General features: G+C 38.5%; 2 protein-coding genes across 2 annotated transcripts; one reads left to right on the plus strand and one right to left on the minus strand.

Annotated features, from left to right (window-relative positions):
* The first annotated feature begins 651 nt into the window (after positions 1–651).
* On the plus strand, positions 652–14,939 carry LOC110042407 (uncharacterized). The gene is made up of 11 exons (XM_020747771.2): positions 652–844; positions 3,502–3,908; positions 4,735–4,818; positions 5,536–5,613; positions 6,180–6,416; positions 8,185–8,478; positions 9,602–9,798; positions 10,494–10,839; positions 12,922–13,003; positions 14,166–14,275; positions 14,597–14,939. Exons 1-11 carry the CDS (start codon positions 733–735, stop codon positions 14,630–14,632), a joined length of 1,983 nt encoding a protein of 660 aa, XP_020603430.2. The 5' UTR covers positions 652–732; the 3' UTR covers positions 14,633–14,939.
* On the minus strand, positions 14,814–24,257 carry LOC110042422 (denticleless protein homolog). The gene is made up of 14 exons (XM_089291992.1): positions 24,074–24,257; positions 23,845–23,918; positions 23,661–23,697; positions 23,478–23,573; positions 22,492–22,553; positions 22,239–22,359; positions 21,505–21,689; positions 20,659–20,839; positions 19,963–20,270; positions 19,264–19,301; positions 18,750–18,844; positions 18,004–18,252; positions 17,123–17,916; positions 14,814–15,848 (listed from the first exon to the last, which is right to left on the minus strand). The coding sequence occupies exons 1-14, from the start codon at positions 24,129–24,131 to the stop codon at positions 15,783–15,785; spliced, it is 2,364 nt and encodes a 787-aa protein (XP_089148118.1). The 5' UTR covers positions 24,132–24,257; the 3' UTR covers positions 14,814–15,782.
* Between the last annotated feature and the right edge of the window lie 19 nt (positions 24,258–24,276).

Genomic DNA, 24,276 nt, shown 5'->3' on the forward strand with positions numbered 1-24,276 from the left:
CCCGGGGTAACTGTCCCCAGCCATGGGTGGTATTATCATGTGTCCAGCTTCCGGATGCAAAAGCCCGTGAATGGGTTCCCCGCGCACTACAGCTCCTACGCCGACGCCAGTTCCTATAGTGATGTAAACCACTGTCGGAGGATCGGTCTGGTCTTGTTTAATTTTTGCCATTTCAGCAATGGCAGGTGCGTTGCAGTCGGTTTCGAATACAATTGGAGTGGACTCGCCAAATTCGCGCTTAAAAAATCCGACAACGTCGGCCACATTTCTCCAACCCTCTTTTGGGGTCGTTGTGATGTAACCAAAGGTTTTGGATTCCTTGCACAGATCTAAAGGACCAAATGAAGCGATTCCTATGGACGAGTACGCGGCGATTTTTAGACCGGCGAGCTTCTCTTTGAGGTATTCTGACAAGCTTGAAAGCGTTTCCTGAGGCGTGGTTGTATCGGTCTCAAAACATTCAACCATCGTTGTCGGATGACTTAACTCGGCAATCGCAGCAAGGCATGTAGTTCCTCCAAGCTCAACTCCAGCGATGTACGCCATTTCTTCTCTTTTGGCAGTCTCCAAATGACAAGCTGACACCCTGTTATAGCGAGGGCAATAACTGTTGACGTAAGCCCTCATTGTATATCAGTTTTCGCCACCTGAGGCTCTCGTGACAATTTGGGGGATCAGACCAAATTTGCATGGAGGGTAGACGGTTCGACCTTCCATTCATTGTTGTAAAACATGGCGGCAACTACTGCAGAGTACGGGTCTTGGAGGAGCCCGATAACAAGCGATGTTGTGATAAAGGAATCGATTTCTGTGATGGACGTCAGCGTAGATCCGTTGCAAGAAGGTAGGATTATTATTTAAAAGTATGTTAAAAGTGGGTTAGAGCGCATTTTAGTACAATTTGGACATTTAGCGCGCAAGCTACAGACAAAGGATTGATTGAATGTCTGATATAGGAGAAACATATTAAGCCTACTCTTCTTCCATAGAAAGTTTTCGCGAAGGCGAGCTTAATAAACTTGTAAACAAGAATTCGGCGAGCAAACAAACAAACAAACAAATTTGCTCTATGCGGGCCGAAGAAGCCAACTAGTTTGATCTTTGATAACTCATGCATGATGAAAAGAACCTGCCTGTCTGATTTTGGAAGGAGTTCAAATTTTGTAACGTGACCGCCAAAATTAGACTTCTTCTAAATTAAGCTTAAATCTTAACACCTTCCTTTTCTAAAACATGTGCAGAAAGAGCTGTTTTCTGATTTAATTAGAAACCTTTCTGTTAACAAGCTTAAGCTTAGCTAGGCTTATATGTCTGGGCGACAGAAAGCGAAAGCGAGCGATAAGATTTCTTCGCGTAAGAATTAGAAAATTTACATTGGTTGCATTTGCAGATTTGAATAAGTTTTGAAGTATTGTGTTGACTCGTATCTCCCAACTTCTATCAAATTTATATATTTTATGTCGGCATCGTACAGAAAAAAATCGTTTCGATTATATCTGTGAAGTTTTGTCTTGCACAATGTGGTTGGGCTCCTGGAAGACCAGGGCTGCCATTAAGTTTTGATTCACCTGTAGCCTTGATCTCCACACCCGCAATAAACTTGTTACTTTATGGGTAAATTGTTTCAACCACAGCCAAGTTCAACCATAACAACAAGGCCCCCTGAAGCATAGCACTCAGCCGTAAACAGGTGCTACTGGTTACAGCCCTGAAAACGGGTATCAAGAATCTAGGATAGATCACTGGCACTGGGAGTTGCTTTGATCAAATAGTAGTGCTGTGTTTTTTAGGGATAGTTGTTATCAGTGTAAATATATATAGCATGCTTTGCAAAACGAAGTTTCAAAATCTCATTAGTTTTGAAATTTCATGTCAAAATGTCCCTTTCTTTTCATGACAATAATGTGAAATTTATATATTTCTATTTTCAGTGAATAAAGGAACTTTTAATTTTGTCTGAAATGGGATCTAGGCCCCTCCGTCGCTGCCTGGAGGGGACTCCCAGATGAAAAGGTTGGGGGAGCTTGTCAGGAAATTCGAATTAAACCCCTAAAGGAGACCAGTCTGGGTGTGGTTCAAACTTTATTTGACCCCTAAAAGATATTACGTAAAACAGAATAGGCTCAATTACCAGTTGCTGTTAAGGAAAGGAGCCCACGCTAGTAGACTGGACTCAAGAGACTGGCAGAAATTGAGCCTAAAAATAGAAATATAATTATATATGTTATTTGCCGGCTGGGAGGTCTGTATGGTGAAAAACTATGACTGAGGTCTTGAAAACATTTGCTGCCCGAGCAGGGAGCATTTTCAAGCCCGAGGTCACAGTTTTTCACTATACGGACTGACCCTAAGCCAGCAAATAACAAGTTTATTTTTTTTTCCTGCGGTCTACTAACAATTTGTAAAAAACTCTTCGCAACGAGTGAGTAACTCAGATAGTGGACAAATAAAGATGTATTAAAGAACAGATTTTTTGAACTACTTTATGTTAGTTGCATTCATTTCACCAGTTAAGTTCTCCAAAACTGTTTTTGCAATGTGAAATTTCGTGTGAAGTTTGAAGTTTTACTACAAAACCAATTTCTGTCAGTCGTTGCTTTTAAAATTACTTAAAATCAGACTTTTCTACCGTAAATTGAATAGCAGAAAGCGAGGAAATTTGTTAACTGTATTCCACAGAAATTCTCCTAAATATTGCAACAATCAGAGAGGTAAACTTGACTGGAATTGACTCAGATTTTATGGCGAGGGAAACACAGGATTATGCGCCATTACAGTGCCAAGCCACGAACAACCAAGCAAACTCTCACAACTTCAAAACACTCAATTGAATTTACTTACAGTGACTTTCCTTGCCATCTTAAAGTGAACAGCGATAAACTTGCGTTGACTAATTGTCGATGGATGTGTAAAAAAGGCAAAAGATCGACGATTACTGCTAACTTTGAGGAGCGAAATTTAGGCAGCGGGAAAAAAATCTGGCCCGTGGGCCATATCATAAAAAGCTGGACCGCTCACGTGAGTATGATTAGCCAATCAAATTCGAGGATTTAGGATTCCGGCCCGCTTAGATGCTTGAGAAAAAAATAATAGCATTTCTTTTGTTATTATTATTTCTTTCAATGCATCCTTAAAGATGCTCAGGAATACTGACATTTCATCATCAACACCCTAGGTGAGACCAGAATCCAGTTGAATTTGAAGTAAAGAAAACAATTTTTTATATGTCTTTGAACAAAATTCTATGACAGTGGCTACACTTAAAACTATTGGACACCTACAATCGTCTAGTTAGCAGTATACTTGTACATTGTAGCTGTAGTATTTGAATATATGAGTGTAACAACAAGAACAAAAACAGCCTTTATTTGTATTCATGGGTGCCATGAAAGTTGAAAACTTCTTGAACCAGAGTAATTTAGTGCATATGTTTTGTTATCAAATTAAGAGTCAAGCTGGTGTGAAGACTTCTAAGTATGAATTGAAAATTTTTTTTTTCAGATAAAGTGTTCTGGTCTGAGATGCGACCTGAGGAAGATGGAAGATATGTTGTATGCAGTTGGAGTGAGGGAGAAAAAGGGTTCCAGACTCTTACTCCGGACAACTTCAACAGTCGAACACTTGTCCATGAATATGGAGGGGGTGCATTCTTTGTAAACAGGTACCGTATCTACTTTTCCAACTTCAAAGATCAAAGGATGTACTGCCAGAAGCTCAAGAAGTCAGGGACTCCACCAGTTCCTTTGACCCCGAAGGATAAAGATTGGAGATATGCAGATGGTACCCTTTTTAAAAAGCACATTATTGTGTGTGTGCGAGAAGATCACGAGGTTCTCAGTGAGGGAGCAACTGAGGCTCAAAACTCCCTTGTTGCTATCAATCGTAAAAAGAAGGAACAGTTTGTTTTGGTGGGTTGCCTGCTACTATATTAGGGCTGTCATTAAGTTTTGTGTCCCCTGTTGCCTTGATCTTCACACACCTGTAACAAACTTGTTGCTTTGTGGTTAGAACTGTATCAACAGTAATCAAATTCACCCTTGACATGAAGGGCTTATGAAGCATACTTAGCTGTAACAGGTGTTATGGGTTACAACCCTTAATGACAGCCCTATGCTACTGTATTGTTTTTTGCTTGCTTTGTTAAACTTTGAACTTTCCATGCATGCAAGTTGTATGCTTGAGTGCCATGTTACAAAAGATCCACAGAACGGGTCAGGGTTTTACAGGGCTCGAAAAAAGTGCCGCCTGGTCTTCCAGGACAAGTAGATTTTCCTGGTGGGCAAGTAATTTTTCATTCTCACTTGCCTGATGGGCAAGGGCTTCAGGCAAGTCATCTGCCAGCTAAATTATAAAAAAGAGCAAACTAAGAAGGGCAAGCTGGAATTCAAGTTTTTTTTGGACCCCTGTTTAATAACTATTAGTAGAGTAGAGTTTCAAGCGAGGTGTCAGCATAATCAGAGCAGAACAGACATTGTGGTCGGGTGGACCTGAAGCATGGTTGGCCCAGGTCTACGGGAACAAGGATGGTTCAGGACGAAGAAGATTAGTGAATATGGATTATAAATGATGAACTTGAAAAGTTAGGGCTTAACTTTTCAAGATGGTCGAAGCATGACGTAACCGCTGTAACACTGGACTTGTAAGCCCCATTGTGGTGAATGAAGATATTTAATATATTATTTTATTTATCCCTACAGCTTAAGTTTCAAACATTTTTCTTTTCTTTTATGGTAGGTGTCAGGAGCGAACTTTTATTCAACACCAAGAGTATCCAAGAATGGCACTTTGGCTTGGGTACAATGGGACCACCCTAACATGGTAAGGGAGTCTGCATGTTCTTTAAATGTTTTTTTTTTTACAAACATAATTACAAGAATTTAGGGTTTTTGTTAATGTTTTCAGCAGGAGGACAACTGGTTTTTACAGGCGGGCAAAACTGTTTGAACGGAACTTATTCTTATAAGAACTTTCTGCCATAGTCAAACCAGGCAGACAAAATTGTCCTTGCAGCTGTTTAATGTGCCCCTTGCCTGGCTATTAATAATACCCCTGGGAATTTAATATATAACTTTGCCCTAACATACTGATTGTAAATAAATGATGTGGTTACTTTCCAAAACAGTAACTCAGATGACAATAAATTGGCATGTTGAAGAGAGAAATCCTGATGCAGTTGGACAACTGAAACTACAAATCCATGTGGAGGGCTATCATTCAAGGTCATAACCTGTTATGTCGAGGGTGAACTTTCCTGCTGTTAGTAAAATTTACCCTCAATGCATTAACTTTGATAGAGGTGTGAAGAACAGGTGAAACTTAATGATAGCCTGGCCAATGCATTGGGTCTGAATCTTGAACTCATGGGAAAAAATGTACCCAGATATTTGAGGCAAAACAAGACAAAATAGCCATTCAGTGAAGTCTCCTGTATATCAGCTCATGGGAGTTCACCCTCTCCCCCTCTCCTGGCCATAACATTATGAAGACTTACTTAATAACCTATGGTACAATTGTGCTTGTTTGTTCTTTTGGCAGCCATGGGATAGCACAGAGCTCTGGCTGGCAGAGTTTGCACCAAATGGACATTCATTGTTGGAGGAAACAAAACGAAAGGTAACATGCATCTTTATGGAGCAATATTTTTACTGATTATCATATTGATCATAAGTTTGTTTTCAAGTACAGTGTATAAGCTGGATCAAGCTGTTTGTAACTTCAGTTTCCATAGTATGTAGAGAATAGTTAAAAGAAATTTCTATTAAGTCCATCAAAGGTAACCCCAGCATTATTTTTGTTAGGAAACCCTATCAAGTTGTTGGTACCAATGTATACTCATGGATGGGGGCAATGGGAATAAAATGTCTATTTTTCTGCTCCTTTTCCACCTTCCATCATATATCTTCATCATCTTCTTAAACTGGGATTCTTTTCACTCCAGCCAAGCATTCATTACGAGATTCGATTAGACTGGACTATAACGTCTCATTGTTATCATTAGACAGTCAGTGAAAATTGTATGTAAGTATAGGATTTATTATTAAGATTTAAAACACAAAACATTTGTTTGTTGCCTAGCTGTCATTTTCTGGAGTAAATTATGGTGATGTATACCACTAGAGACATTGTCAGGCTATAGTCATTTTTACTGAGCTCTGATTTGTGGTGATTTTTTTTTTTAGGTGTCAGGAGGTGAAGGCATTAGTGTTATGCTTCCTAAGTGGTCTCCAGATGACAACCTGCTTTATATTAATGACAAAACAAACTGGTGGAATCTGTATCAATTGGATGATGACAACAAAGAGACCAGCTTGTGCCCTCAGTCCAAAGAGATTGGCCAACCAGCGTGGACGTTTGGAGGAAGTCCTTACTCATGTAACCCAAATGGCAATGGGGACATATTGGTTATTCATGGCTCGGTATGAATGACTGTTGAATAATCCTTCAGCTTTGTCGTATTTAATAGTCAATAAAATTACTTTACATTTAATGGATCATTTTAATTTGCTCATCTTGTGGTTCCAGGTTATAATGACCATGCACATACCAGGGATTGTCATTGGAAAAGTGGGATGTGGGGGAGGGGGAGGGGAGAGTGGGTGGGTTGGTTTAAAAGCCAAAGATTTTTTGAAAGAATATTTGAAGCCAAATGTGCATTTCCAGTGGGGTGGGGTGGGATAGGGTGGGCTTAGCCTGTGTAGCAAGCGTTCCTGTATGAAGAGTTTTTCCGCATTCTGGTGGCGCGTAAATTAGAGCGAGAGCAAAACATCGACAAAGCAGAGGGTGGTGAGGCAAGGGAAGGAACACTTGCCTGCAAACCCCTCGATTTTGAAAAACCTGTTTGCGAGCGAATGGGGCCTCTGATTGGTGCAGCGTGGCCATCTTGATTGACAAGTATATCAAATTCGCTTGACTGATTTCAGGAATAACTCGAGTGTGACTTGCTTGCACAATGCCATGGGGGAAGGTTCATGAAATTGTGCTAGCCCAAGCGAAGATTTATAATAGTAGTCTTGAGGTGAATGGTATTCAAATTTACTCAGAAGACACCATCTTTAGAGGGTTAAGACTTGGTGGCTGTATTACCTGCTGGATTTCGCGAAAGCTTTTAAAATCTTTCAGCTGTTGTTTTAATTATTGATCATGCACAAAGATCAAAGGAGAACCAATCTTTGCTAGTCTTATTTGGCAACCTCGCATCTAACCTTTTCTGATCGTGAGTAGTTTTTCATGTCCAGATAAGGTGAGACAGAATTTTAGAACCCGGCGACTGGTTGTTGTTTTCCCTGCAAAAGCGAATTTACTCATGCTGACAATTTTCAAACAAAGGCTTCCAATTTCCAGCCTGTTCTATAATTCAACGGTTAAATATCTTTGTAGCAGCAAGAGAATGAAATGACCGTCAAGCTGATGAATGGTTAGAGTTAAACCAGTGGAAAACCTGGTCTTAAGCCGAACATTTGACTCATTGTCCTCCAAACGAGTATGTAGATACATGTTGCACTATTATGATTTTCGCGTGGGTGACAAAGTTGTCAATCAATAAGTGAACTCAACTGTGGAAACCAGTGGTCGTTTTTCAAAATTGAGGGGTTTGCGGGCAAGCATTCCCTCCTTTGCCTCACCACTCCCTGCTTCGTCGAGTTTTCGCTCTTGCTCCAATTTACGCGCCGACAATACAGAAAAGCTCTTCGTACGGGAATGCTTGCTACGCACGCTAGGGTGGGCTAGGGGGGAGGGTTTCAATCCAAAGAACCTCTATGAAACAGGTATGGATATTTTGATGGCAGCCAAGAAATAAAACCTACTACAAGGCCTCCTTAAACTTTAGAAAACTCTGGAAGAGAACAAAAAGAAATTAGATTTATCAAAACAGGGGCAGAAAAATAAATCCTTAAAAAAATCACACAAAGACAATTAGTCACTTAAAAGTCTTTTTATATGTACCGGTAATCCAGATTTTTCCATTTGGCAAAAAGTTCATACAAACATCAGACTTGCTATGAAGTGCTAAATGGTTTTAAGTGGTAGTTACTCATATAAAAACTATCATTTTCTGAATGATCAAGTTTACTTGTAATTTAATAACGATAGTAGCTTTGAAGTTCTTTATCCCTAGCACTCATTCAATTATAACTACAGTTTATACCATTATTTATTAATTATTTTTTTCATTATTTTGTGCAGACCATTGCATGCCTGAAACCTTCAGGCGAACAAGGCAAAATTAAGCTAGATGTGGATTACAAGGTTTTCTCCAAGATGCACTACTCTCCTAATGGGAAATGCGTATTTGTAGTAGCTGGCAGTCCAAGCATGTTTACAAAGCTCATAAAAGTGGATGTCAAATCTGGAACAACCGCTGTCATACGTGCAACTCAAAGTACTGATATAGATATTGCTTACTTTAGTATTCCTAAGGAGATAACATGGGATACAACAGATGATGCTAAGGCTTATGGATATTACTACCCTCCTCAGGTAGGCCCTGAATGTTGGTGTTTATGTATGAGTCAGATTCATTTAACATGCTTTCTAACTTATATGGCCATATTAAAGTTAAGTCTCTAAGGGCCTGTTTACAAGTAGAGAGGGTTACCCCAGCAAGCGGGTTACCCTAGCAAACGAGTTACCCTAGCACTCACACAAGGCAGCCAGGGTTACCCAGGTAGGCAGGTTACCCTATCTGTGTGCTAGGGTTACCCTGGCAGGCGGGTTACCTTTTCCCCTTGTAAACACCCTAAGTAGGGTTAACCCGCCTACCTGGATTAACTTTCTACTTGTTTCCAGACCATTTGAGTGTAACTGTGCATTAAGTTGTCCCAGGTTGTAGGGTTACCCTACCTGTGAAATTTTGCTTGTAAACCCAGGCTATCTTTTGCCCTCCAGCTGGGTTAACCTGCTTGCTAGGGTATCCCTTCCTCCTTGTAGACAGGCCCTAAATACCTAGTAAACCCAACTTAGACTCATAGCTCTTAACAGTTAACCCTGTTTTCTGAAGTCACTAGCCGTATTGAATTGTATTCTTTTCCTATTAAATAAAGACCATTAAATAATTAATGATTCTAATTAATGGTTTGACATTGGTTGTTCCACAACTTTTTGTGATTATGAGACTTTTTCATTAGCTGGCAACATGATGTCCAATATTGCTAGTAGATCCTTTTCAAAACAACTGCTTGAATTTACAAAAAAATAGGTGTAACACAAAGAAAAGTAAAAATACATACAATGCGATAAAATCTAAGAAGAAACAAGGAATTGCTTAAAAATGAAGAGGGCAATTAAGTAAAGTGAAGACGCATCCATTTTGTCCTAACATGCAGCAGAATGAAGTTGTGGCCTCTCTCACAAGTGAATTAAGCCATTCAACCATGTGTCTAAATCCTGATGGAATTATAGTCACATTTGTTTGTTGTTATGTCATGGTTGTGAACTGAAATACAATCATTACTTACATATAAATTGTTGTGCATTATAATGATATAGTTAGGTAGTGATATTAGGTGTGTATTTTACAACACAATAATGAACTGACCAATCAGAGTGTGTTTAACTCCTTGAACATTTTATAATATAATATTTAATTATTTTTCATTTGCAGAACAAAGATTATGAAGGTCCAGAAGGTGAGAAGCCTCCACTGTTAGTCAAGGTTCATGGTGGCCCCACAAGTGCTTGTTCACCAACCCTGGACCTTAAAAAACAGTTCTTTACTTCCCGGGGAGTTGCTGTGCTCGATGTCAACTACCGTGGCAGCACAGGTTATGGCAGAGAGTACCGAGATTCTCTCAAGACTAAGTGAGTAATGCAAGTGAATAAATATATGAAAGATCACGCAACATGACCAGCTCCCAGTTGGCTTGTTAGCTCAGTTGGTAGGGCACTACACTGGTATCTGCGGAAGTCATGGGTTTGAATTCCAGCTGCTTTAGTTGTATACAATTGTTGTAATACATAGCTACATGTCTTAACAACTAAGGGAGTAGTAATGAAAATCCTTTACCAGTTCCCTGAACACATTTTAATTTGATCAGTAATAATCAGTATTATCATTGGACTGAATGAAGTAAAACTACTTTGCACTGCTTGGTGGTTACCTTTTTTTTTTCATCACAGCTTATTACAGATAATTGTTTGAATACAAGTAACAATCAATCAGGAAAGGATCCTTGTAGGGCTTCTTCACCTGAGTATTGACTTTCTTTGCATAAGAGAAAGGAGCAAAGAGATGCCTGCATACACAGGATAAGTTTGTGGAGCTGCTGTGGCTTCGTGGTTAGTGTGCCAGACTTTGGATTGAGAAGTCCGGGTTTGAGCCCTAATTGGGGACATTGTGTTGTGTTCTTGGGCAAGACTCTTTACTCTCAGTGCCTCTCTCCACCCAGGTGTTTAGATGGGTACCAGTGAATCCATGCTTGGGGGTAACCCTGCAATGGACTAGTGTTCCATCCATTAGGGCATCTGCATAGTTTCAACATTCATACGCTTTTCAGGTGGGGCATTGCAGACATTGAAGACTGTTGCAGTGGGGCTCAGTTCCTGGCTGATGAAGGCAAAGCTGATTCTGGTAAGCTGCTGATCGACGGTGGTTCTGCCGGTGGTTTTGCTGCATTAGCTGCTTTGACGTTCCATAAGGTGTTTAGTGCAGGTACCAGTTTCTACGGAGTCTCCGACCTTGAGGCCCTAGCAAAGGACACTCACAAGTTTGAGAGTCGTTATCTGGATACTCTGATTGGTCCATATCCTGAGGATAAAAAAATTTACGAGGAGAGGTCACCGATACATTACACTGAGCAACTTGACTGTGCTTTGTGTATCTTTCAGGGATCAGAAGACAAGGTAGGTAAATATTATTTTGTGAGGAGTTTGTCATCCTTCCTAGAAGGATACATTCAGTCATTTTACAATTAATGTTGCAGTTCCTAGGGAGTAATGCTTTAAATACCCCGACAATCACAAGCAATAAGCACACGATCTATGGCGTAAAGGGGGGAACACTGCTCCGCAATCAGCGTGACGGACGAACTTCCATTGGGTGACCAAATGCCAAATTTATCTCCCCAGCGGTTAATTCTGCACTGGATCAGACAAGCCGGCGAGGCCAAAAGCTTAGGCATCCTAGAAGCCTAACTCTAAACAGCACTACAAGCTGACTTCCGGTCAGCATTGTGCTAGAGTGTCGACAGTTCTCAAGCATTACTTATCTCCCCAGCACTATGAGCCTACTCCGCCGGCACGTGCTGGATCGGACAAGAAGAGGCATAAAAGAGCATTAAATAATGCCACTAAATTAACGAAAACGAAGCTTGGGGAAGTCGCTGCAAGACTTAACCGATAGCGTGTCACGAGAGGTGAACGCCAGTTTATTACTTATATTAATGAACAACAACAATAAACCTCCAAAGGGAGGGAAGGGTGGGAGTTACAATTTCAAGGGCTAACTAAAAGTTAGTAGTGATATAATGAGTGAATGATGCTAAAGTCCAAGCTAAGACTCTTACATAGCTAGACAAATGTCTGGGTTTAGACCAATATAAAATCGTGTACCATGAAAAGTACAGAGCCCATGCAGCCTTGAACGAAACAAGAATAGGGCTACTGAAAAGACTAGCCATACAAAACGCATGATATAGTTAAACCAGACGTTGTTGTGACATGCATGCGTGCAAGGCTATTGTGAATGTTTAAACTAGACAAGAAAGACATATAATGTTCTAATGCGTAGCAGTTCTATTGCATTATGTTTAATAATAGTAAGCTAGTGACTGTACATAAATAGCGTCACCCTCCATTAACTGCCCTTTAATGATTGACTTTAAAGCTTTATATAAAATTTTATATATAAAAAATTAAATCAAAGGAAACCTTGAAATAGTTGTTCAGTAAGGTAGACTAACATCAAAGAAGTGATATCATAATGATTCAATTGATACATTGTATAGCACCTGTGTGCAGGAAATCCAAACTTTCCATTTCAAACAACGCTTTAATTTGTCTTTGATAAATTTATTACAACTTCTGACCTGAGAAGAAGTCAAGATACTAATAGAGGAAGACTAATTGTTTTTTTAATGCAGATGATATGAGCATTCAGTTAAAAAATGGTAATGGATGGCTCATCTCAATTTACTCTGAAGATGCTTTAACTGAAAAAGGACTGGATAGGTTATTTAAGCAATCAGAGGAACTAATTTTCTATAGGGGCACCAATATGCGATAAGAGCACTTGTTAACATAAAAATATTCAAAGGTGCTTATTGGAGGGAGGGTGCTAAATCAAATTATTAGTTATAAATCCCCATAGGATGGCTAAGACCGGAAAACACTGATTACTTAAGATGAAGTTGAAAAATTTAGGCTGAACTTTTCAGGATGCACCATTTGTGACAACCCTCTTAGAGTTTCTTACAATGTTTATACTTACTTATTATGTCAAGAACTCTTCAAAGTTGTTCAACAATAGTCAGGATAGAACCATGAAGAGATACTTTGTTACCTAGTAACCACTCTATAAATAGGGAAACTCATATTGTTGGAGATTAATTTTCTGTAATGCTACTTTAAAGTTACAATTTGAAGGTGTTTTTATTAGGATATTACTTTAAGTTGTTGATTACAGTTTACCAATACTGCTAGATGTGCCTTTATCCTCCTTCAAGACACAGTTAGACCCTGGTTATTCGAACTTGGTTTTTTCGAATCCCCATGTACTTCAAACTCAAAACCATTTGCATTGGATTTGCCCTTCAGTCATTTACTATTGGCTTTTCAAACTCCCACTGTTTCAAACATTTTTTTGTTTCCCCTGAGAATTCAAAATAAGCAAGGGCCAACTGTACATAGCCACTAAGAAAAGAGGAAAATAATTTGGTTTTTCCAGTGCCGGTATAAAATGAAGTTTCTTTGGCAATTCCCTGTCAGGTTGTTCCTCCAGACCAGTCATTGAAGATGTATGAGGAAGCCAAAAAGAAAGGACATCCAGTGGCATACAAAGAATTTGAAGGTAACACATTCAGCAGTAAGATTTTGGTTTAAGGTAAAGAACATTGCAACTGCTTAAAGTGATGTGTCATGGGAGCATTAAGAGATTTGTTAGACTATGGATACAATAGAATAATTGTTAGTTCTGCGTAATTTATCTCACTGGCAATAACAAAGACATTGTTTAATTGTCATCAGTGGCTGGCCCCCTTGGGGGGGTACTCCGAGAAAAATTGAGTGGGGTTGTGCTGCCCGCTTCCCAAAACCCTTACCCTATTTGACCAAAATCTGTGATTTTCAATAGCCTATTTATGACCTGACCCTAAATCAAGACCCTGTTTCAGACCTGCCTTATACTTAGTTCCGTAGTTCAGACTGCTGTCAAAGGCATTGTGAAGGGCTTCTGTGGATCGGTCTTATCGATAATGATGAAAAAGTAGCTTCTTCTAAAAAAACATGTCCAATTCAAGACTAGAGTGCAAAAATCAGACCCTATTAATGATCAAATTGGCTAAAATCGATACCCTATTTATGATCAAAATGGCTGAAAAACCATACCCTTCGGGGCCGCACATACCTATATAGGGCATGTAAGGGAGCAGCCCCCCCCCTAAGGCTCGCCCAAAAGGGTATGATGAAAGAAACTATTGCATTGCAACGTTGTGAAGAGGAGAGTTTGGTTCAACTTCAGATGATGCCTGCTGCAAAAGACACTATGGAACTTGTTGATTGTAGACATGGAGGAGGTGTACCCTACAAAGTTCTACATGGGGAGGCTCTGCCCCGAGGTCCAACCCCTTACCCTTTTATATACCATTTTGACAGAAAAGGTACCCCTTGAATCATATACTTTTAATTGAAAAAAGGTGCCCCTTTCATATACTTCATAACTGGCCTGTATTATGAATAAATCGCTAAAAAAGGAAGTCTTGTAATTTTTGTGTAGCACCTAACAAATGAAACGATATGTCTGTAAGGTGTTCCTGTTCTAAATTTGTAGTTAAATGTATTTCCTGAAGGCAAGTATATAAGCCACTCGTAGACATTCGGGCCTGATTTTCATCAGTGATGCAAACATGAACGTTTCCACTTGTTAGTGCTTGTATCGACTCCTGCACTCGTGTTTGTGTTGCAAATACAAATCACATTCATGTCAGAATACTACTGACTATTTTATCTCTTAGGTGAACAGCATGGTTTTCGCCAAGCAAAGAACATCAAATTCTCTTTGGATGGAGAATTTTATTTCTACTCCCGTGTGTTCGACTTTGATGCACCTGACATTGATGTGGATGTAAGTCACTTAATTGTGGTATAATTTCAAGGGAATAATATAGTTACCAGTTTGACATGAATTTCTTACTTCTGTTGTTTGTTCTATTGTTTTCTCAGTCAAGTCCTCTGAGAGGTGTTTGGTGCCTCCCAAAAGTAATTTTGCCACCTCCATAAGTTGAAAATACTCAGTCTGAATGTTAATGAACACAATGTTCTAGTCATACAGTAGGGGTAGAAGATATATGATTGAACTTTAACATCAGGAAGTAAGTTTTTGATGTTGTTTGTTAAATAATTCTAAAAAGACTTACTTTCTGTATTATATTGTTTTTTTTTACAGCTTGTCATTGAAAACTTGCCTGAGGAAGGAAATTAGTTGACCAGGCCTGCTGGTTTGTACCAGTTAGAATAGGTTAGAATGCTACAGATAAGTTGTCACAGTGAACTGGAGTATTTGAATGTGTACAAAAGTAGACTGTTCTAAACTAAAGGTGAAGTAGACTTTCCATGTGGATCCTGTATGTTTGTATTGCTTTGAATACTGAATTGAGATCAGGTTCTACTTAGAATAGATTTATTAATCCAGTGTAAAAAGTAAAAAACTGTAAGTTTGTACAAGTAAACAGTCAAACATTCATTCTTCACTGTTCTTACATCTATTCAATAAAAGCTGAAAATGTTCATTGTACTGTGGTCACAGATATTGTCACATAGTCTTATTTATTCTTTTTATTTCTAGAAAAATTTTCCCTGCTCCTGCTTTTCTAGAACTGTCTTAAACTTGTTAACAGGAGTTGTATTGAACATATCTGCGTTCCTCTAAAGGCCAAGTGTGAAGATTTTTGCACCTGTTCTCACCATGTGGTGAACATTTAAGAGATATTTACTGTGATTAAGAAATAACTAGTTGTCATTATAAGTGTGAAGGTAATTTGTAAATCCTTTCATATGAAAGAGGTGAACATGATGTTGATTTTCATTCTATATCAAACAAATTTTAAAAGGAAGGCTAAGTTTGAGACAGGTGGACTGAAACGAGCTGAGGTTCTGGGTTCTAACTCTAAGTCAATATTTCTGTAATTGGTTTGGATGGAAAGCTTCAGTTTTAAGGTAATAATCCCTCATCAAGCTTTGCAAAAAATAACACAATGGCTCTGCAATAAACAAAAACCAAAATGCCCAGTATTCAACCAAGTTTAAGAATTTTTGTACTTCAAACCTCTTGAACAAACTCCAGCTTGACTTGGAACAAATGTGTTTTTAACCAAGATTTTGTTGAAGTCAGTTCAGCGAAATGTTCAAAACAAATCTGTGTCTGATTCACATTTGCAAATAAACTCATTAAAAAATATCCTCTAAACAATAACCATTATATAAATTGTATTTTAAAATTATTTCTGTAATATTTGCCTTTAAATGTATATTTAAATAGTATGCTCTCATTAGTTGTCACTTGTTTGTGGAAGACAACTACACAGATGAGTTATTTATCGTAAAGCACAATTCAATGTCATTATGTCAGCATTTCAAGAAGGGCTGACATGTTTGAAGTAAGTCAAAATGCTTTGTCCTGGCTCAGGGTTGTCCTCTTTCTAGCATGAATGAACAAAAGCAATACAAGAAAATAATATTAGACAAACAATAAGAGTTAAATGCACAACTTACATTCTTTCCTCTCAGGGAAATCAAAATTGATTCCAGAAAGTGGAGGTATGAGATCAAGTCAAACCCCTATTAAGCTGCCACCCCTACTAAAATGCCCACGAAGTAAAAAATAATTGCTGCTTATTTGAAAGACTTTTCAAAGTAAAGAAGAATGGCATTTTCCTTTTTGGAATATCTTTTTTTGTTTCAGAAATATTCACGTTTTGTATTATGCAAATGAGGAAAGTGATGACGTCATAAATGGTTCCACTTAAACAATAACATACTGAATCAAGAATATCTCCAGAAATATTGGAGCAGCATTCTTCAAATTTGGCACCAGAAATGTACATCATGAAAGAAACAGAATGACACCTATTATGTTGTTGCCAGGGCAACACTCTTGGCTCCAGTCTCTTTCTGTGAAAAATCAAAAATCCCCATTTGCAACCTTTTGAAGTGGGACAGAGGGTCTTGCTCGGAACACACACGGTTCCCATATTGTCTTAACTCTCCCCATTAGATTGTTGGGAGTGGATGATCCTTGTTTAAGATAAAATCTGGGAATTTTAGTCTTAATTAAAACAGGATCAGCGGCATAACTGTTGTCATGGCAATGGCATGATGTGTGTCATTTTGTTTCTTTTGTAATGTACATTTCTGGTGCCAAGGTTAAAGAACACTGCTTTTATATTTTTAGAGATATTGCTGATTGAGTGTTGTACTGTTCTAGTGGAACCACCTAAGACATCATCACTTTCCTCATTTGCAGAATTCAAAAACGTAAATATCTCTAAAACGAAAAAAATACTCCGAAAAGGAAAACGCCATTCTTCTTTACTTTGAAAAGCCTTTCAAATAAGCAGCAATGATTTTTTACTTCATAGGCACTCTAAGTAACCAGTTAGCAAAGTCTTGATGCGGCTTTTCTATTGTTTTTACCTCTATTAAGTGGCCACTATTACCACAAGGGTTGCCGTTCAATAGGGGTTGAACTGTATCAGGGTAAAATTACAGTGAAAGAGGTCCAAGGGAAATTGATAGGTTTGATCAGGTTTGAGTTATTTGGAGGTTTGAGAAATTGGGATTCCACTGTATAGTGTTCTAGGTTACAAGAGAAAAAATATAGCACTGGGTGTTTACACTTGTGTGTTATCCTGACTCACTCAATGTCCACCTATTGTTTTGAAATAACAAGCGCACAAGAACACTCAATGCTTACCTGTGTATTAAGAGGCTGCAAGTCATCAGCTGATGAATCCTCAGTTGTAAGAGTCTCTGTGGCAGTGCTTTCACCTTTATTTCCAGCTGGTGAACGGTTTTTATCTCCGTACTTTGCTTTGCAATAAATGCTCCACTTTGTTAACCAGTTCTGGGTTCTTGCTGGAGTAGAAACTTGACTTCTAGACTGTGTTGTAATTTTCTGTTTGGATGTTGTTATTGAAGTTTCTTTGTGACACTTTGCATCACTTTTCGTTTTAGCTTGTTTGACTTCTTCAGGAGGGCAATAACTATTATCACAAGTTAAATTTTCTTTCCCTGGATTCAGATTAAGTTTTGCATGCTTACTCTCTTGAACACGTGAAGACAAATTTAAAGAAGTGTTGAGACACAGTCTTTTCTTCAGTGGAGACACTGAAGGGCTCTTCTGTCCATTAAAACCATTTTCCTTTGTTTCTTTAATTCCATGTTCTTCTGTTTGATCACTCGGCAATACGAGTGACAGTTCCACATTTTGTGCCGTGCCCTTGAATTTGTTTGTTAATGCAGAGCTTGGTTCAGATGCTAGTGACTTGATCTGTGGAGTTTTGTCACTATCACTGTGAGTTCGTTTTCTTGAATTTGTTCTCAACCAGGATGTCAGCAACTGTTTTGGGCTTTGAAACTTGGCATCAGTTACTGATCTGGGTTTAGATGCTTCAGACACTTGACCCCTGGGGGAGAGGGGAAGAGAAACTGAAGTACTTGCAGGGGAAAGGTGTGAGAGTTTGTTAGGAGCCACTTGAGTTAGTAAACCTTTAGAGGCAAATGGAGAAATAAGTTAGTGAGTAGGAAACGGAGATGATCAATAAAACCAAACCAAAGTGTATATAAAATTGAAACCTGTTTGTAAGTTTGCTGGACTGGCAGAAACCACTGGAGACAATGACTGAAGGCTTTGCATCTTTGGTGGGGTCTTGTTAAGGGGGCTCTGAGGATTGGATGGTACCATGCCAACAGGACTAGAGATCTGGTTTAATCGTGGATTGGTGATTACTTTAGTTGGTGGAGTCCAGAGTATCCTCTTTGGATGAGGACTTATCGAGGGAGAACGACTTAGTGTTCTATCATGTCTCGATGGGCTTGTCTTGTCTGCAGGGAACATAATCATAACTGTGAGGAAATCTTAACTCAAGCATAGACGTTTAGTATAGAATGGACATTGATAAATCAAGTGAAAGGAGAAGCACCAGTCTTCACACTATTTTGGTAAAAAGATTGATACCCATAGGCATGTGTTATCTTTTCAGTGAGGTATTTATTCAATAACAGAGACCACCAATGAAACTTGTCTTTTGGTTTTTAAAATATCATGGTACATCCTAAATATTGAATTTTACGTTATAACACTTTAGGTTTTACTTGCTAGCAAGCAATGTGCTTATCTGAATACCACATGTACTTCCAACAAGATTTTATAGCAGCGAATCATTTTTTATGTTTTGATAAAACCTGTTATGTTTGTTGTTTATTCATGGTGTTTTACATGTGAATGACAATATTTTCTTACATACACTGCAATACTGACCTTAATGGCTAGACACTTTCACCAAATATAACAGACTTTATAGGCAATCAATGAAACTTACCATTAAGAGGGGAATTGGATTTCAGGGAAGTTCCTCTGTAACTCTCACCAATCACATTAAATTTATCACCCTTGTGTACTTGACAATCCATTCTCCTTTGAATGCAAAGAAATGGATAGTGAGTGAGCTAGCTATAAGAAAAATGATTTACAAATATTAAAATTGAACTTACGTGTACAATTGGATTAGAGTCTTACAAATGGGAGGCACACTGGCCTAAGTTCTGCTATTTAATGTTTGTAGTAACTGCAATCCTGGCCAAAAGTCTTTGGGACAATTGTCAAAATCCCAACTGGTGACGCATTATTTTGAAGTGGGAAGTCATTCAATTTGCTGAACCACCCTCCCCCCAAAGCAATGTTGGTATAGTGGGTCTACTTTAGATGAATCAACATCAATATTGTGTTGGGGGGTGGGGAGGGGGAGGTGGACAAAAAAAACATATTTGGGCAAAACTGCAAAGTGTCCGAAGACTTTGGACTAGGAACGTATTTTCATTGAACTTGATACTTACCATATTCTGAAATTGTTGTCATCTGAGCATGTTACAACCTCCAAAAGAAAACTAGGCATATTAGTGACAAAACACAAGCTATTTTTTTTGTCATCAGTACTAGGGACCTGTTTCTCAAAAGCCCCGGAAACTTTTTGGGCCTGCAAAGCCATTTCTAGTTAATTGGTATTTAAAGACAAAGAGGTGTATATGCCTGAAACTTCTTGTATGATGAGAACCTCTGTTCATATTAAGAATATGTGCATAAAACAGCTTGAAGTCATAAGGTTTGAGATTTTGCTACTGCTTTCCGGGTGCAAAAACTTTTTGGGACCTTTAAGAAACAGGCCCCAGGAGTAAATTTCAAACTTTGTTAGTTGAAGGCTTTCCCCCCCCCCCCCCAAAAAAAAAAGGGATGATCACTACTACTTATTAGGCTAAGTATCAAGAGCGAGGGAAAATTATTAAAATATTATTATTGCATCAAATGTGTGATTTATAGCCTGAGAGTATTAATTACTTGTGACTCTCTAATCAAAAATGGGTGCATATTGAGAGTACTCTGATTTTTCTGAAGTACACTGGCACCATGAAAATATGTAGTATTCGACAACTTCTTTAAGACTGATGAAAACTAACATTCAGTCAATTTGGGAAGTAGAATTCTGACTGAAAGATTTATAACTGCCCTTGATCTCCATTACCGAGAATTCAACACACCTTTCCCTGATCCGATGGACACCAGGTGACACTTGTCACTTCTCCAATGTGTCCCTTTAAGAGGAAGGGCGGGGCAGCGGGGTCTGACACTTTCCAGATGTAAGCGTCATTATCACCTGATCCACTGAGGAGGTACATGTCATCGGGACTGAGGGCTGTCTTGACGTAAAATGTGGAGTTTAGGTGACCTGAGAAAGCGCAGATTGGCTCGTGACCCAATCCAGTACAGCTGTACATGTAGATGCTGTCGTTAGTACAGCTTGCAAATAGGCGTGAGTGGGTGGAGTCCAAAACAAGGGATGAAAAACCTGAAATGATAGCAGATATACTAATATACGGAATCTTTGCTGATAGTTTTTTTTTTATAAAACTTGCAACTTTTCTCTTCTATATTGATCAACTCATATAACCTTAGGGAGGCAGAGTGGCCTTACGGTAAGGTTAGTGCACTAGACTCTGGATCAAGCTATCCAAGTTTGAGTCCTGGTCGGGGACATTGCATTGTGTTCTTAGGCAAGATACTTTACTCTCACAGTGCCTCTCTCCACTCAGGTGTGTAAATGGGTACCAGCAAATTTAAATGCTGGGGGGTAACACTGTGATGGACCATCTAGGGGGTAGTAGAAATAATCCTAGTCGCTTCATTCTACAGAAACTGCGATAAGCACTTGGCTTGTATGCAGACAAAAAACCTACCATGTTTTCTTACTCCTTGTCCAGGGTAAGGGAAAGTATGAAATGGCACTGGGTCCTGTTTAAGATTAGTATAAATTTTGCGCAGATCCCAGATCTTGATTTTACCATCCATTGCTCCTGTGGATATAAGCTTCTCACTTCCTTGAAATAAGACTGAGGTCACACTCTGTTGCCCTGAATTCTGCGGACAATTATTATTATTTTAATTAGAAAAAGGTATTTTGAGAGTATCTGGTTACAGGTATGTTTAGTGCAGCGTTTGTTCATGACTCGGCAAAACAAAAAAAAATGGAATGAGAAACAACACTCAAAGCTTAAAGAAACAGGCCAAATCTTCTGACAAAACAAAATTGTCTTCAATTATGTCAAAGTTGTGAAAATTTGTATAAGTAAACTTACCTGGAGGGTGAGAATAACAAGTTAGGGTGAGTTTGAAAAACATGGACAGAAAAGTGTTGCATTGGTTAGAATTGAGCATCACACCCCAGTTTTCATCTGCTTAAGTAGCTGATTTCTGAAAGAAGACCTCTCTCTCTTTTTCAAGCCTTCCACTCTTGATCAAAGAGCCCGTTATTGATAGCCTTCTACTAACCTACTAGGTAGTAAATTAATTTTTTTTGTGTCTGAAACTTCAAAAACCTTGGCTGCTTTTATAAGGCTGGTTTTCACTGGCACGCAAGCATAATGATAAGCAACAACTGCAGACTCAGTAGAATGCTGCTAATAACCACCCTTTGTTAGGGAAATAAAAGGTGCTAATTAGCAACATTATATGGTGTCTGCATATGTAACCTAATGCTTATGCTCATGTGCTATTGAAAACTTGCCCATAGGTTGGGCACTAACCATGACAGGTCTTGGAGTAGATGCTCTCCTTGCTTTCTTTTTTGTTGTTTGTGGTGTTCCTGGGACTTTCTCTGTGTGCGCGTTGGATATTACATTGACAGGTTGACAGAAGCGACCTGTGCGACGATTACATCTCATGTCCCATACCATCACGTTACCGTCTCTCGCACCTGTGGCAAAAATGACTGACAAAGAGAGACATCTTATTCAATTTGTGCATTGTCATGTTACAGAAAAGTTGGTTAGTACTTTAGAGGCTAATTTGTTCCATCAATGTGCAGAAAACTATTGCAAAGACACACTTATGCTATCATCAAATTAGATCAAATAGTAACAAGAGTCAACCAGGTGGCAAAACTTGGGAAATTAAAATTGATCAAGAGTTTTCATTTGTCATGTACTGTTATCTTGACAGTAGCCTGCGTAGCAAGAGTTCCCGTACGAAGAGGTTTTCCGCAGAAAAGTTCTTCACATGGGAACGCTTGCTACACAGGTTATCTTGACAGTGCACATTCAACAAGCTGAGGAAACGTGAAGTTGATAACCACCTTTGAACTGAACAAAAATGATTTTGTCAGAAAATGTTAAGTGCTTTATACCTCCATTGAGCTCCCAAAACTAAAGATTCATCATCATCATCATTATCATTTCATTGCCTTAAGTTACAAACTAAGTTTGTCATAATTTCCAACTAAGTACTAAATAAATTATTGTATCATTAGTACTGAACTTACAGATGTCATCCTCTCTGAAGTCCACAGATTTCACACTACAGCTGTGTCCTTTAAACACTGCCAAACATTCATCACGATTGACATCCCACATTCTGACAGTCTGATCACCAGAGGCAGTGACCTGTAGAGACAGTCATCAATGTACCTATTAAAACTGATTAGCAATCTGTTATTATAACAAAAACATTTAAACAAATGTAATCACTAGTAGATAACTGTTTTTATGGCCCTGGGTTATAGCATTATCTCTTACCAACATTTCCTGCCCTTCCATCCATGCAATATCAAACACTGCATTCTCATGAGCATTCCATTCTAAAAATATACAACATAAGAAATTATATTTATTATTTGTATTTCTCAAGTGCCTTGATTTCATGATTATGTATGCTGCCAATTATTTACAAAATAAATACAAGATTAGGAAATTATCTAAAAGGTATAATAAAAATAAAAAAAATGTGCAAGAAATAAAGATCCTCTTCAAGGAGCAGAACAATAAAAAGAAAAGTTGTTATATAGTGGACAAAGTAAATGGGAGATACATGGACGATCTGGAATACTGTAACCTTGATTATTCCAGTGATTGTATTGATAACAAAATTCTCAATTCTGGTTTTCCACAAACCTTTCTGTCACACATTATTAAGATAATCAGTGTGCAATTACATTGGTGTCAAATTACAGGTATCCAATAATTAGACACCCAACTATCTGCACATCAATTAATTTCCTTCTTAATATTTCCCTACTGTTTGAAAAACTTTTGGACAATATTACTGACCTTTTTGTTAAAGGGAGCTTTTTAGACATTTGTTATTATACATCAGTAATAAGTTAACCTTGTGTCATACAATTCAGATAGTAATCATGCTCATAATTTCAAGTCGGCCCATATTATGCCCTCATCCGATTGTGAAATTACTTACCTAATTACTCACCAAATTGTGCTTCACCGAGTCCAATTACTATTTCATGTCACTGACAGAAAGCATATGGCTAATTCACAGCTTTCATGCCGGAATTTGAATCACAACATCATATCTACAGCCAAATGTAGGATTTATGCATGTAGAGCTGACATCAGTGCCACAGACATGCATCAATAACAAAGTATGATTGACATGACGTTTGTGCAATTCTCAAGATTAGAATTTGGTGCATGTCCTTAGCCAAGAAGAAAGAGACAGTGAATACAATAATTGAATAATATTGTTTTTTTTTTTTTTTTACACGTACCCTTAATTACTGATCTTGATCCAGTTCTCCTGGAGTCCAGTATTTGAACCCAGCCATCTTCATCAGCTATACCCAACATGTGACCACCAAGGCCAGCTATAAAAAAATCCAGACAATTTATAATAAGTACTATAAAGCTATTAACAAATAAACGGAAAGCCTCAGAGAATAAAAGGATCTTACCCTTGCTAAAACGGCATGCAAACGGGGGAACAAATATCTGAAATCGTGAAAGGATTATCTTAAATTGTTTTGAGAACATGTGCATTCATCTTGTAAATAAGCTTACACACAGCTTGTAATGTATAGGCAAGTAGTAAATTCTTGGTGAAATTGAGCTTGTGTAATGTTAAGGCCAAGTACCTACCTCTCGCCTTTGAACGAGATGTTCATCTTCTTTCACGCAATTGAACCTGTCTAGCGCAAAATCGACGGCAAAACCTAAATATTGTGAAAGAAATACAGTTCACGTTTATCTATCGCTTTGCAGACGCATCGAGTTGACAAAGTGTTTATGCACTTCGCGAACACTTCGCGGCGAATTCTAGTTTTACATAAGACATTGTTCACTAAATATTCGTCCACCCTGTACTCACCTCTTCTTAACGGACTAGGAACAAGCTGTCTGTGAAAAATAGATGTAAGAAGAGTCATTTCTTTTCAAGTGGTGGGGAAATCGGACTCAAAACAAAACCTTTTCATACAGAAAAAGCCTCTTCCCGCGAAATTAAAATGCGCGGGAAGATTTCATTCCTGATTTCTGATTGGTTCGTTTTTTCCCCAAATTCCCGGCATGCTC

This window comes from Orbicella faveolata, unplaced genomic scaffold (genome assembly GCF_042242905.1).
Source record: "Orbicella faveolata isolate gen_17 unplaced genomic scaffold, um_ofav_v1 contig_24, whole genome shotgun sequence".
Lineage (NCBI taxonomy): Eukaryota > Metazoa > Cnidaria > Anthozoa > Scleractinia > Merulinidae > Orbicella > Orbicella faveolata.